General features: G+C 43.7%; 1 protein-coding gene across 6 annotated transcripts in view; it reads right to left on the bottom strand.

Annotated features, from left to right (window-relative positions):
- Window positions 1-1,440: 1,440 nt before the first annotated feature.
- sfxn2 (sideroflexin 2) overlaps window positions 1,441-15,312 on the bottom strand; it is a 78,446-nt gene continuing 64,574 nt past the window's right edge. For all 6 annotated transcript variants that reach the window (XM_048551494.2, XM_048551493.2, XM_059652966.1 and 3 more), the window contains 3 exons: window positions 14,770-14,819; window positions 3,074-3,121; window positions 1,441-1,952 (listed from right to left, as the gene is read on the bottom strand). In XM_048551494.2, coding sequence (XP_048407451.2) covers window positions 1,853-1,952; window positions 3,074-3,121; window positions 14,770-14,819 — 198 coding nt within the window. In that variant the 3' untranslated portion in view covers window positions 1,441-1,852. The remainder of the gene's footprint in view (window positions 1,953-3,073; window positions 3,122-14,769; window positions 14,820-15,312) is intronic.

Raw genomic sequence — 15,312 nt, 5'->3', positions numbered from 1 at the left:
ACTGACCACCAACAACCGCAACCTTCTTCCTATGTGCCAGGCCAGCCCAGTGTATGCCCCCGATTCCTATTGATTCCAGTTTTGTTCAGACTCTTTCATGCCACACTTGGTCAAATTCGACCCTGATGTCAAGGGCTATCACTCTGACCTCACCTTTGGAATTCACTCTTTTCTTCATGTTTGAGCCAAGGCTGTAATGAGGTCAGGAGCTGAATAGTCCTGGCAGCTCCAATTCTTGGTCCAATGACCCTTGAGTAAATAATGAAACACTGCTCAAATATTACACATTTCTACTCAATCACACTTTCAGGCAATGAGTTCCAGACTCCCAACATCCTCTAGGGTAAAAAAATGTTGACTGAATTGACTTTTAGCCTTCTGCTGACCTTAATTATATATCCACTAGATATTGGCCTTTCTACTAGTGGAAGTGTCCAGATAGACTCTTAAATTATATAATTCATATAATCCCTACACTGTGGAAACAAGCCCTTTGTCCCAAGAAGTCAAAAATGACCCTCAGAGCATCCCACCCAGACCTGTTCCCCTGTAACCCACCTAATTTACACACCCCTGGACACAACAGGCAATTTAGCATGGTCAATCCACCTATCCTGCACATCTTTGGACAGTGGGAGGAAACTGGAATACCCTGCGGAAACCCATGCAGACACCGGGAGAATGGCAAACCCCACACAGAGGGTCACCAGAGAGTGCAATTCAACCTGGATCCCTGGCACTGTGAGGCAGCAGTGCTAACCACTGAGCCACCATGTTGCCCCTTACAACCAATGCCCTGCTAGGCAAGGGTGGGACTTCAGTCTCTGAGACCAACGCCTTCCCACTTTGCCACCGCACCCTAATTATTATTGACTGAGCAATAGATGTTCTTAGGGCTCCAGAGCTAAACACTCTAGGATTCTTTGAAATAGTATCGTGTGGTCTCCCACACTCATTTGAGAGAGTCCTGGTTTAATGTCTGATTTGAAAGACAGAAACCCCAAGTTTGCAACAGTCCCTTGGTACTGCACGCTGAGTGTCAATCAAGAATTCAGCGCAGATCTCTGATCTCTGAGAAGATCCCACATCAAAGTGACGCGCCAAGTCAATATTGATGCAAGAATAGGGGAACGGTGCATGTGACCATTTAAAGGATTTGGAAAGGAGTCACTCAGTATGTATTCAAGCAGTCCACAATCTACATTCACATTAAACAAAGTAAGCTGATTGAGGTTTCTAAAATTAGAAAAGGGTTGAATTGGGACAATTTGACAAAACTTCAGAAAATGTTGGTAACATTCAATAGGGAGAGAAACAGAGTCAACCTTTCGGCTTTCTTTTGAAATCTGCAGCATTCACAATCTATTCCTTTTGTATTAGTGTTTAATTTAATGACCCATTACCCTCCTTTTGGCAACAGAAGAAAAATAAGGCAATAAATCACAACAGTGTAAAACATTTACTGCCCTCTCATATTCCTTTCACTTCCAACTGGGAAAATGCCAGTGGTCACATTGAACATGACTTCCTAGAAATGGTGTAGCTATCTATATATGTAACCATATAATCCGATTCAATTCAGTCTGATGTCTCTCAGTTTTCTGTGCGTGTGAAGTGAGTTTTGATTCTGCTGCCAAGTCACTGTGTTGAAAAATATTAACAGATGGTAAACACATTGGAGCAAATAGCCCAAAAGTGACTCTTTGGTGTGGTAGGATCTCAACAGGAGTTGATAGTATTAAGAGTTTTATATGCAATAACTTTTTTTCTTAACTGTACCCCTTGTTATTTTGAGATAAGTTCAAAAACTAAAGGAGTCCTCAGCTCTTCACAGGATATTGCCACCTAAAGTCTACAGCCCCTTGTTGAAATAGACATATTTCACTTTGTCTCCATACTTTGCAGCTATTGAATCTCTCAGCTCTGGCTCCAATTTAGAAGCTTTCATAGAACTGTAGAAAAATAGAGAGAGAAAGAGAGAGAGAGTCAACCTTTCAGAATACAGCAGTGTACCTACAACAACAATTAGAATTCAAAGTATCTTTGTCCAGATAACAGTTTAGCACTACGATTAAATAAGCATCCGTGATTCAGTTAGAAATGGACATTTCAGTCCTGACCTGGAAGTGACCCTCTTGGTTGCCTTCTCTACAGGAGATGGAAACACAGCTCAGTATCACCCCCTTTCCAGGCGCTGGATGCACAGCTGTATATCCCACAGTAGGGGCTGACAGGAATGAGTGATGGTTTCAAGTTAAATCAGGAATAATGGGTGAGAACAGGCATGTATTTCAGGGGGAGCAAGTGATCAGAGTCGTTGGAAGTTTGTGATGTGCAAGTTGAAATTAAACTCTGACTAGAAATGTATATGCCTGGACTCGTCAAACCAATCTTTGACCTCTGGTATCTATCTTCCTCTCTTTGGACAAATACAGACATGCATACAAACACATGGCATGTTCCATATCCCTGTCTGCTACACTCCACATTTAGGAAAATTCTCAGGCATCAGCTCCCGTAGTCACTCAGAAAGTTAGCACCCCACTCGATCAATATCATCCTCCAAAACTGAAGGGTGGGCCAGCTGGCTTAAAAAGACAGAGGACATTGACATTGTCTTGTCTGCTGTGGGGTATGCTTTCAGTCAAGTGTAACTTACTGAATCATTAGGAAGATATTTTATATTATGAAATGAACATATCCGCCAACTTATGAACATCTGACCAATATCCTTTCCACAAGGTTCAGCCACAGGGACTGAAGTTCTGATGGGAATCTGCTACCTGGCCCAGTATAAAAACAGAGGTGTTTTTGCCCACATCTCTAGCTCCAATTCTTTTCATGATGTTCCTTGCCTCCATCTATCAGTCTGGTGTTAATTTCAAGCAGAGAGACACTTTTGGAAGCCAAATTCAGAGCAGGCTCTTGTGTTATTTCTGGCCTGTTCAGTGGGTGGTATTAAATTCCAGTAATTCAGTACGAGATATTCTCTTCATACATCAATTTTAACAAACCCTGGAGTTTGAAACAACTCTCGAGTGCTAATCATCCAGAATGTTAAGTGTTCACTCACCACCTCTGAGGGAAAAGAGAACATGCAGCGGGAACCATAAAGATCAAGCTGTGGAAAAATAAAACAAAATGATATCTGTTCTTGCCCTTCTAAAAACATGGGTTTCAGCAAAGAAGGTATGAAGAAGAAACATTTAAATGATCATAAAACATATTAGGTACAATATAAAAAATATATACACACAAGGCCACAATAATGCTTTCTGCAGAAAGGTTCAGATGATTTTCCTAATTCATATGCAGGCCCATATTTATAACCAACCCCTAACTGTCCTTGAGAAGGTGATGGTGAGCTGCCTTCTTGAACAGCTGCAGCCCTTGCAATGTAGATACACCAGAACTGCTATTAGAAAGGGATTTTCAGGAATTCTGACCTAGCGACAGCAAAGAAATGGGGAGATGGTTCAAAGTCAGAATATGGTGTGACTTGGAGGGGAACTTGCGGGGGCAGTGATCCCATGAGTCTGCTGCCCTTGTCCCTCCGGTGGTACATATCACTGGTTTGGAAGGTGCAGGCAAAGGAGGTTTGGCACATCACTGCAGTGCATTTTATATGATATTTTGAGCACAGGTACGACTAACACTGTCTTCCAAATATAATATGAGACAGTTCTCTTTTACAGGGAAGTTCCGAAACAGAGTCATACCAGACTTGAAACATCAACTCTTTCTCGCTCCACAAACACTGCCAGACCTGCCGAGTTTCTCCAACATTCTGTGTTTATTTCAGATTCCCAGCATCTGCAGTATCTTTTTTTAAACGACAAAAGTCTTGATGGTTACATCACATATGTCAGCCAGGAGAGGGGGTGGATGGAGAGCATTCATTTCACAATTGGTAGATTTTTCGTGGGCAGGGGAGATGGAATTGAGAGAGACACACAAGGGGTTTAGGTACAGTGCAGTAGTGAGCTGCCAGAATTGTAAACAAGTTTGAGAATGATTGCTTGATACCCATTCTATATCCCGAGGCTCACACATTATTTGGGTTAGGATAACAAAGGTGCATGCTTGGAAGTGTCCTCCAGAAAGACCACAACTTGCTTAGAACAGGATTGTAAGACGGAAATACAAGAAAGAATGTTTGGAGTAACATTTGGACAATTTATAAAGTCAATGCAAAGAATCACCACAATTTTGATGTGTAAGGCAAAGTTGCTGAATTATAATTAGACAAGGCAAGAAAATTATCATAAACGTTGCTGAACCGTCTTTAAATAAACTAACTGGCTTGTTTTAACAGCCTCATCTGGATGTGTTAACTGTAGCTCAGTGGGTAGAACGATTGCTTCTCAGGAGAGGAGCAGGAGATGTAAGGACTCTGTGACTCAGGGAGTCAGTGTCACTGAGACAAGTGGTTGAGGTGAGGATAGGAAGTCAGTGAGTTCCCAACCGCAGAGTGGTGACACCATGAGTTTGGAGACAGGAAGTGGTCAGCAAGTAGCTTCCTCGATGCTCTGTCAGAAAAGGAGAGAGTGGATTCTGTTGCATGGCTCCCTGAGCAGACTGTCAAAGTAATTTGGCCAAATGCCTCACCACCAGAACTTTCTAACAAGCACCAAGCCATCGCTTTGCTGGTGGTGAGAAGGGTGCTACCTGTGAGATCCTTTATATATGCCTGGTCAGCCTGCACCACTGCACGCTACACTCCAAGTGGTTGTGGGGGGTTGAGACTGTCACACATCTCCTTCTGGAATGTACCTTTGCAAAAGGAAGTCTGGAGGAAAATGCAGGGGTTTTTGTCAAGGTTCGTCTAAAGCAGCTCCGTGACACGAGACTTTATTCTCTGTAGTCTGTTCCTCGGGTCGCACACTGTGACAAACATCAGCTGCACCTGGAGGACTATCAACTCAGCGAAAGATGGCCATTTGATCCGCCTAAAACTTGTTGCTCTTCCAGAACAAGAAATTGACCCCAACTGAGTGCTGCAGACTAGTACATTCCAAGGTCCAGGACTACATGCTGAGAGACGCACTAAACCAGGTGCAGTGGGGAAAGACCACTGTCTGAGGTCTTCCTGCTGAAGGTAAATGAGGGTCTGTTCAGTTATCAGACCTTCCTACTGCCTCAAATATATGTAAATATTAGTTTTGTGTCAGGGAGGTCTTTGTTGTTTTTTGGAATAGAGTCAAAGTTCAACATTTTGTTTGTTTGATATGCAACTGTACAAAACTTAACTGCCTTTGTATCAATGTATATATACACAGATTTGTTAATGATAAAATATATTTTTGAAATTAGAAATAAAAGATCTCATGTTTAAGAGTCAATCTTGTGTGAAATCTAGGACTGCTTGCCTGCGATTTAGCATTTTACTTGAAGTTACTGCTTTGAGTCACTTACCTTCCGGGGGGAAAAGGAGTTGGGCTTGTGGGGAAATCCTGTCCTTGGCTACTGGGCTGAGTTTGAAAAGAGCGTGAGAGCGAGGAAAGTCATGAGTTGATTGTTGTCAGGGACTGTGTTTCAACTCCAGTAATTGTGAGAATTTTCTAAACTAGCATAAGAAAGAATTTGTAGGCACAGCAGAGAGAGTAAGAGCAAAGTGTTGTCAGTAAGAGCAAAGAATTTCCACATTTTGCTAGTCTACAGTTTAGAGTTCACAGCACAAGAAACTTAAGCCAAATAGGAAAATTATTTAAGAATAACTTGAGACATGCTAGGTGAGCTCAGTCCCATGTATTCCACAGCTTGCAGTGTGGGGAAGGTCTTAGATGCTCCTGGCATTGTCTGCAGATGACCGTGTCTGCAGAAAGCACCACTAGCTTGAACACTTGAACACCAGGCTTTGGACCTTGAGCATTGGCTAGAGGCACTTCAATGCATTCATGAGACTGAGCGATGGGAATACCATGTTTTTTACACATGGTCATCCCTCACACTTTCAGGAAGTGCATTAGGGGAGTGAACAGGTGACCACCAATCAGAAGGGAGGCAGGCAGGGAGGTAGCCAGGAAAGCCCCAGAGCGCATCTCACTCCAGAATAGTTATTGTGTTCTTAAACGCTGAGAGTGAAATTTACTCTGGAGAGTGTTCAGCTGTTCGAGGAGGGAGGAGAAGGAAAGGAAGAACAATAGTGATAACAGACTCAGTAATAAAGGGTGCAGACAGGCATCTCTGCAAAGACAGATTTAATGCCAGGATGATGTGTTGCCTAGAGCAAAAACATAACTGTGGCGGTACAGTGGCTCAGTGGTTAGCACTGTTGCCTCACATCGCCAGGGATCCCGGTTTGATTACCCCCATGTGGGACTGTCTGTGTGGAGGTTGCACATTCTCCCCGTGTCTGCGTGGGTTTCGTACCACAATCCAAAGATGGGTAGGCTAAGTAGATTGGCCACGCTAAACTGCCCATGTTGTTCAGGGATGTGTAGATTAGGTGGGTTATAGGGGAATGGGTCTGGGTGGGACGCTTGGAGGGTCTGTGTGGACTTATTGGGCCGAAGGGCCTGTCTCTACACTTTAGGGATGCTATGATGATAACTGAACAGCTATAGAGCGTTCTGAAGGGAGGGGCAAACAGTCAGAGGTTATGGGTTGATACTGGCAAGATAAAGTCACCATTACCCCAGCAGACCATAGGGCTGCTCCCTCATTACACAGAGATGACTGGTGGTGGTTGAAACTGAGGGCCACCACACCTCAGACAAGGGGAGAAGTTGAGAAGAAGAGTCTTCCATGGTCATCTAAGTTAGTGTGGGAATTGAACCCACACTGTTGGCATCACTCTGCACCACAAACCAGCCATCCAGCCAACTGAGCTAACATGCCCCCTACATTGGCACTAACAGCATAGGTAGAAAGGGGACTGAGATCCTGCAACAGAATTTAGGGAGCGAGCCAGCAGGCTACAAAACAGGACCTTGAGGGCTATAATCTCCAATTACTTCTGATGCTACCTGCTTGGGAACAGGCAGACACAGCAGACAAATGTGTGGCTATAGAACTGGGGCAGGAGGAAGGGCTTTAGATTCCTGGATCACTTGATTCATTTCTGGGGAAGGCAGAAGCTATACATGTCTGCTGGGTTGCACTTGGACTGAAGTGGGACCAACATCCTTGCAGGGGGTGGGACACTGAATTCAAAATTGGTTTCGTGGCCGGAGGCACAAAACAATGGTCAAAGGTTATTTTTGTGACTGGATCCCTGTGTCCGGTGGCATACCACAGGATTTGGTGTTGTGCTCTTTGCTGTTGGTTGTGTATGTTAAGTGAACTAGACATGAATGTGAGAGGTTCAATCAGCACATTTGCAGACGACACAAAAATCATTGCTGTGGTAAAAAGTGAGGAGGAAAGCCTTAGATGACAGCACAATACAAAGGATCTAGTCAGATTGGGCAGAATAGCAGAATTTATTAAATGAATTAAAGATTTATTTATTGTCACTAGTATTTCACAGTGAATTACACAGTAAAATACTGTGAAAAGCTTCAACAGTTGCCACAATCTGGCACCATTTTGAATACAAAGGACAAAAGAAAGAACTGAAAGGGAGCCCTGAGCCAGCTCACCAATGAATTTAATCTGGAAAAACATAAAGTGGTGCATTTTGGGAAGCAGGGAAAGGGAGTACATGTTGAACAGTGAGTACAGAGGATCACTGGGACCTTGGAATTCATATCTATAGATCCTTGAAGACCGAGCAGGTGGATAAGGTGGTTAAGAAAATGTATGGGATACTTGGGTTCATCAGTCAAAGCAAGGATAAAAGAACAAGGAGATATATGCTGGAATTGTATATAGTGCTGATAGTGCTTCAGTTTAATGTCCCATACAGCTGAAGTAGTGTGTAGTTCTGGTCACCACACTATAGGGAAGGTGTGATTGCAATAGAGTGCAGAGGAGATTCATTAGGACATCAGCTGAGCTGGAGTAATTCAGCTGTAAAGGCAGAACAGATAGGCTGGGTCTGTTATCCATAGACCGGGCAGCTAAAGATGGGACCTGATTACGATATACAAAATTGAGAAGGACACAGATAGTGCAGATAAGATGAAACTTTTCCTGTTTGTAGGTTGGTGTATGGGATCATTAAGTGTGGTGAGGGGTGGACAGGTGCATACATTCATAGATTTAAGGTGAGGAGCTGGAGGTTTAGAAGCAATTTAAAGAAGATCTTTTAACCAGAGAATGGTTAATCCAGTCAATCCAGAATTGACTGCCTGAAAGGCTAGAAGTGTGATCCCTCAAGGTTTAGAGGGATATGGGCCAACTGCAGGCATGTGGGACTAGTTTAGTTTGGGATTATGTTCGGCATGGTCTGAAGGATCTGTTTCCATGCTGTATGGCTCTATATCTCTACAAGACACTTATTAAGTGTTTAGACGCACACATGACGTACTGTAGAAAATGGGACTGGAGTAGATAGGTGCTTGATACCAGTATGGACACGTTGGATTGAGGAGCCTCTTTTCCTGCTGTAAAACTCTGACTCTATTGTTAGAGCTCAGTCAGAGGAACCACGATCCCCGCAGGTACCTGAGAATAAAGTTCTAGGCTGACATTCTAGTACTGAGGGAGCATAGAGCTCATGGCCTCTCGATGGGACATTAAATTGAAGCACTATCTGTCTCTCAGATGAACATGGAACATCCCATGTCCTCTGTGCAATTTATCCTTTAATGAGTCAGGCTCTCTCTATTATCAGTGATAATGGGAACTGCAGATGCTGGAGAATCCAAGATAATAAAATGTGAGCCTAGATGAACACAGCAGGCCCAGCAGCATCTCAGGAGCGAAGGGTCTAGGCCCGAAACGTCAGCTTTTGTGCTCCTGAGATGCTGCTGGGCCTGCTGTGTTCATCCAGCCTCACATTTTATTATCTCTCTAGTATCACATTGCTGACTGAGGGAGCATGTTGTTTATAAACTGGATAAAATTTCCTCTACATTACTTCACAAAGTATTTAATTTGCTCTTTGAGACATGTGGAGGTCACAGTAGGCGCTGTGTAAATGCAAGTATTTCCTCCTTTAAACTTTCACATATTTCTAGTCCACAGGACTCAATTCATTCTTAAAGCCCTTCAGTGTAGGCTAGCAATATATTCATGTATGCATTATGATGCCTGTTTCTGAACAGCCATCAAACTTAAAATATTAACTATTTCTCTCCACTCTCCTGACCCTGCTGAATTTCTGCAGCACTTCCTGTTTCTAATTCAGATCTCTGGCATCTGCAGCATTTTGCTTTTATTCGAGCAATATATTTTCTTAAGAAAACAGATTCTGTTACCTGTAGCAACTGGGAATGAGGAATGTGTGTTTCGTTTGTCAGATACCCAGCAAGAGCAATCAGAAAAATAAACTGCAGGTCCAGAGCTAGCTATTGTGTACAGATGAGATGATTAAGAATGACCAGATCTGTCCCCACTGCCCCGGTGTTCCGGAGGCACAGGCGTCAACTAGCGTGCACAGTATAATGACCACTAACTCAAAAATATATGAATTAGAACAGGAGTAGACCATTTGGTCCCAAGAACCTGCTTCAGTCTTCAGCCAGATCACATATATGGCCTCAACATCATTTACATATCCCACCCTCTTAATCCACGACACCCTCGCTGATCAAAATATATTTAAATATGTTTAAGGAGGCTTATTAATGACCCAACCTCCACTGCTTTCTGGGTGACTGAATTCTGTAGATTTGTGGCCCCCTGAGAAATACTAAACTCTTCATCTCAATCCTAAGTTTAAAAATTGTCACCCCCTCGTCCTAGTCTCCTCCTCATGGGGAACCATCCTCCACATCCACCCTATCAAGTCCCCTCTGAATCTTAAATATTTCAATACATAAACTCTTCTGATCGCTAATAGCTGTATTAGTGCTCACCTGTTCCTCATTCACTGACCCCTTCATTCCAACAATCGGTCGAGTCAGCATTCTCTAAATCGCTTCTAAAGGAATTATGTAATTTGATCAAGGAGATCAGAACTGTATACAGAATTAGATTTAGAATTTGCTTCATTGTCACCTGTCATCAAGTACGGGAGTACAGTGAAAAGTTTACAATGTCACCCCACACGGTGCCATCTCAGGTACAGAGTACCCAGATACAAATCTTAGATACAAAGTTGAGAAATAAAAGAAAAAGTTACATTACCTTACAGTTATTCATAGAGGTTAGAAAAGTAAGAGATAACGTGAAACCGATAAATATAACAGCCTTTCTATAAAGGGCCTGCAGTAGATCAGTACAGAGAACCTCCACACATGATCTGACTGGGCTCACAAGCTGCTGACCACCTGCACCAGGCCCCAGTCCAATAACCATATCCATCCCGAGCACATTGACTGACTCCACTCCGTTCAGACTCCCAGCACACGGACTGTCCCTGCTCCACTTGGGCTCCCGGCCAGCCAGCCATTCCCGCTATGCTCGGGCCTCCAGCCCCCACTACTCCACACCTCCAGCCCCCACTGCTCCACACCTCCAGCCCCCGCTGCTCCACACCTCCAGCCCCCACTGGTCCACACCTCCAGCCCCCACTGGTCCACACCTCCAGCCCCCACTGGTCCACAACCTCCAGGTCGCTCTGCTCCACAACCTCCAGCCCCCACTGCTCCACGCCTCCAGCACCCGCTGGCCCACGCCTCCAGCACCCACTGGTCCACAACCTCCAGCTCGCTCTGCTCCACAACCTCCAGCCCCCAGTGCTCCACACCTCCAGCCCCCGCTGCTCCACGCCTCCAGCCCCCGCTGCTCCACGCCTCCAGCACCCACTGGTCCACACCTCCAGCACCCATGGTCTACACCTCCAGCCCCCAGTGCTCCACACCTCCAGCACCCACTGCTCCACAACCTCCAGCTCGCTCTGCGCCACACCTCCAGCCCCTGCTGCTCCACGCCTCCAGCACACACTGGTCCACACCTCCAGCACCCACTGGTCCACATCTCCAGCACCCACTGGTCCACACTTCCAGCCCGCTTTCATCTCTCTTCCAAGATAAGTTTGAGAGATATGCTTAAGATTTGGCTTTTTTACTCTGCGGGTGGTGAATCTCTGGAATTCTCTAACCTGGGGAGCTGTGGATGTTCAATCTTTGAAAATATTTAAAGTACAGGTTGAAAATTTTTAGATTATTAATGGTTATGAAAATAGTGTGTGGGAGAAAAGCAATGAATTGTTTGATCAGCATCATTATAAAAGCAGAGCAAGCTTGATGGGCTGAATGGCCTGCTCCTGCCAGTGACACTTTACCAGTAAAGTCAAAGCAATATCATTAGATCAAACAAGATCTAATTTAATGGAAGAACGGGCTCAAGGAGCTGAATGGCCTTCTCTTATTCATTTTATTTTATGTGAATCTTTCCTAACTCAAGGACAACTTATGTTAAAAGGTCGGAAAACGAAACAAGTGAACATTACAAAGTCATAATCCCAGGTATGCTGACTATCTCACTTCATTGAATACATAGTTTCTATTATTTTATTTGATTCTTAAATGTTTAAAAACAGGAATTGGGCCGCATGGTAAATGCCAGTAAAAAAAACAGTAGCAATTGACCATTCCAAACCACACCAGCGAAACTTTCATCAAAGCAGAGGAATGCAGCAGAAACCTGCTTTACAATGCCATATGGGAGGCAGATAAACAGTAGCTTCATTCAGAGAGAAGCCCAAAATAGGGAGTAAGCGACAGATAGAAGATAATTCACAAATGAGTAGGGGGTGTCCTTGCTCAAAACACAAACACACTCCAAATGACAGGTATGGAGTTAGGCACAGATCAGTCATGATCTCATTGAATGGTGAGAATGACTGATTCCTGTTCCTATCTTCTTCTTTTCATCTCAAGAATGAGATGACTCTGCATGACTATAAAGCAGGAGGCAGTCAAAAGCTGGGTTTATCTAGACTAGATCCGCGGTTGATAATGCTGAGATGTTTTCAAAGCAAGCACGCATGTTGCTGCCAATTTCATATGGCTGGTTTGTTGAAGACTAGGTGATCCATACAATTGAAACTACAGGTTACGTGGTAATGTCCTCATTGTAAATCTAGGTGAAAGGCCACAGCCAATAGTGTAAAATTTGACTAACATTGGAACTGGGCAAGGAAAGGCTGGGTTCAGTCTGATGCCTTTTCATTTTGAATAGGTTGTAGTCTCTTAACATGGTCTAAAGTGTAAACTAGAATTGTGACAAGGAACAGGAGAGGAAAGGAACAAAATATCATTGCCGAGAGTGAAAAACAGCAAACTGTGACTGGAAGACAAGTGTTCTTTGTAATCAATTGGGAGTGGAGTTTTCTATTCATCGTACTAGTCTTCTTGTTGCAATTTGATCAAAACTGGTACAACTCAACTCAGAAGTTTGAAATGTTTTAAGCACAAATCCTGTTATGGCAATATTTTGTATTAGTTTTATGAAAAAAATTGGTCAAGTCAGCCCTGTCCGTAAAATTGGCCACATGCAGCAGGCTGAACTACTCACCATTGGGAGATCTCTGTCAAGGCCCCAGCAATCTCCTCCCTTAGCTCTCCTAATTCCTTGTTTAAATTCTTTCCTGCTTCCTTGATATTATCATAGAATCCCTACAGTGTGGAAACAGGCCCTTCAGCCCAACAAGTCCACACCGGCCCTCAGAGCATCCCACCCAGACCCATCCCCCTATAACCTACCCAATCTACACATCCCTGAACACTACGGGCAATTTAGCATGGCCAATCCACCTAGCCTGCACATCTTCGGACTGTGGGAGGAAACCGTGGCACCCAGAGGAAACCCATACAGACACGGGGAGAATGTGCAAACTTCACAGACAGTCGCCTGGGGGTGGAATCGAACCTGGGTCCCTGGCGCTATGAGGCAGCAGTGCTAACCACTGAGCCACCGTGCCACTCTAATATATTCTGCAAGGGCCTTATCTGATTTCAGTTTCCTAAACCTTACATATTCTTCCTTTCTCTTTTTGACTAAACTTTCAAAATCTGGTGACTAGTGGAGTTCTGCAAGGGTCTGTTAGTTGGGATAGTTGGGACCACAAGTATTCATGCTGTAAATTAATGATCTGTAGGAGGGAAGGGAGGACATTGTGTCATCTGCAAACATAACAACAAACAGACGGACAGGGTAGTGTTGAGGAAGCAGGGAGGCTGCAGAAGGATTTGGCAGGCTTGGGGAATAGGCAAAGAAATGGCAGATGGAATAGAATGTGGAGAAGTGTGCGGTTATGCACTTCGGCAGGAAGAGTACAGGTATAGACTATTTTCTAAATGGGGAAAGGCTTCAGAAATCTGAAGCGCAATGGGACTTGAAAGTCCTTGTTCAGGATTCTTTGAAGGTTAACATGCGGGTTCAGTGGCAGTTAGAAAGGCAAATGTAATGCTAACATTGATTTCAAGAGGGCTAGAATACAACAGCAACAAGTGTTGTTGAGGCTGTATAAGGCCCTGGAATACTGTGAACAGTTTTGGGTACCATATCCAGGGAAGGATGTGCCGGCATTAATGGGAGTCCGGGGGAGATTTACAAGAATGGTCCTGGGGATGAAGGCCTTGTCATACAAGGACTGGTTTAGGACTCTGGGTCTGTATTTGATGAAATTTAGAAGGATGAGGTGGGGGATCTGATTGAAACTTACAGAATGCTGAGGTGTCAGGATAGGGTGGGTGTGGAGAAAACGTTTCTGCCAGTAGGAGAGACTAGGACCGGAAGGGACAGCCGCAGAGCAAACGGACAACTCTTCAGAACTGAGATGAGGAGGAATATCTTCAGCCAGATGGTGATTAATTTGTGGAACTCATTGCTGCAGAGGGCTGTAGAGGCTAAGCTGTTGAGGGTATTTAAGACAGAGATAGATCAGTTCTTGATTGGTAAGGGGATCAAAAGTTAGAAGGAGAATGGGGTTGAGAAACATATTGGCCATGATTGAATGCTGGAGCAGACTTGACGGGCCGAATGGCCTATTGCTTTGTCTTATGGTCTTATCTAGGATTCCCAAATCTTGCCATCCTTACCTTTCATCCTCACAGGAACATACTGGTCCTGAACTCTAAGTCGCCTGGCCTTTAAGTGACACTACATGTCAAATGTGGATTGACCCTCAAACAGCCATCCCCCGTATCTAATTTTTCCAGTTCCTGCAATGACACTGCTGTAATTATCTCTCCTCAGTCTAACACTTGCACCCGAGCACCAGTCTTATCCTTATCCGTAGCTATTTTATTTTCACCTGGTTCCAGGTGTTTGTGAAGACTTTAATCGTTGAGCTGTTTTGACGGACAAAGGACACAATGGTCCTGTTTTAAATTATTCTCAAATTTAATTTTTTAAATACGTGCTAAGAAACTGACCAACTAAAATAACTGAAAAATGTTTCTGCATTTGTTTTAGACACTGTTTCAATGAATTAAAATCAGGTTAATTACAGGACTCTCATTAAAAATGCTTATTTTCCGTGATGAATAAATTTGTAGCTGCATTATTCAAAATGCACCAAGTTATCAGTAAATAAATATGTCAAGAAATATTCCAGAGCGATTATTTTTAAATCACACATGAAAAAGCTGGTTCATAACAGATTTCCATAAAAAGTGATTTGAGTGGAAACTCTAGAGAGATGAAACGTGCTTCGGACGAGTGCATTTTGTGTCCTGGGTCAACAACTGTGCCGAAAGTGGAAACTCAAGCTCAGAGAACGTACACAGAGACAAGGCAAGGTTTTTTTAAGTGATAACTGCTTCTACTTACAAGCATCCGACCAGCATTACTTGCAATGGGGCATGGAGAAACTTGATTCTCTACAAATAAAAGAAAATAAACAAGGTAAAAAAAATAAGCATTCTTCGAAAATTGGCCTGGACAAGATGTTTTCATTAGATCAAAAATGAGGAAATGATGAGGAATTGATCTCCACAGGTCACCTTCGACCTGCAAGTTATTAGACGCAAAATGCTTGATTGTCCTCAGTCTACAGTGTGATAGGGTTAATTAGCTCAGTTGGTTGGAGGGCAACGTATACTGACGATACTGACAGCATGGCTGCTATTCCTGCACTGTCTGAGGTTACCATGATGGATTTTCCTTCTGAATCTTCCCCCCCTCACCTAAAACTCTAACACCATGCATCACCAAAAGGTTCCTTACTTGAAAAATGCTTAACCGCAGGAATTCAATCAATCAATCAGGGCAGCCTGCTTCCACACCAGGGGCAACAAGGAGGGTCATAAATCAAGGCGTTACAACATGGAAACGGGTTATTTAATCCAACCAATCTGCATCAACATTTATTCT

Source organism: Stegostoma tigrinum, chromosome 20, assembly GCF_030684315.1.
Source record: "Stegostoma tigrinum isolate sSteTig4 chromosome 20, sSteTig4.hap1, whole genome shotgun sequence".
Classification (NCBI taxonomy): domain Eukaryota; kingdom Metazoa; phylum Chordata; class Chondrichthyes; order Orectolobiformes; family Stegostomatidae; genus Stegostoma; species Stegostoma tigrinum.
Note: the sequence above shows the minus strand (reverse complement) of the source record. Positions and strands in the feature narration are given on the sequence as shown.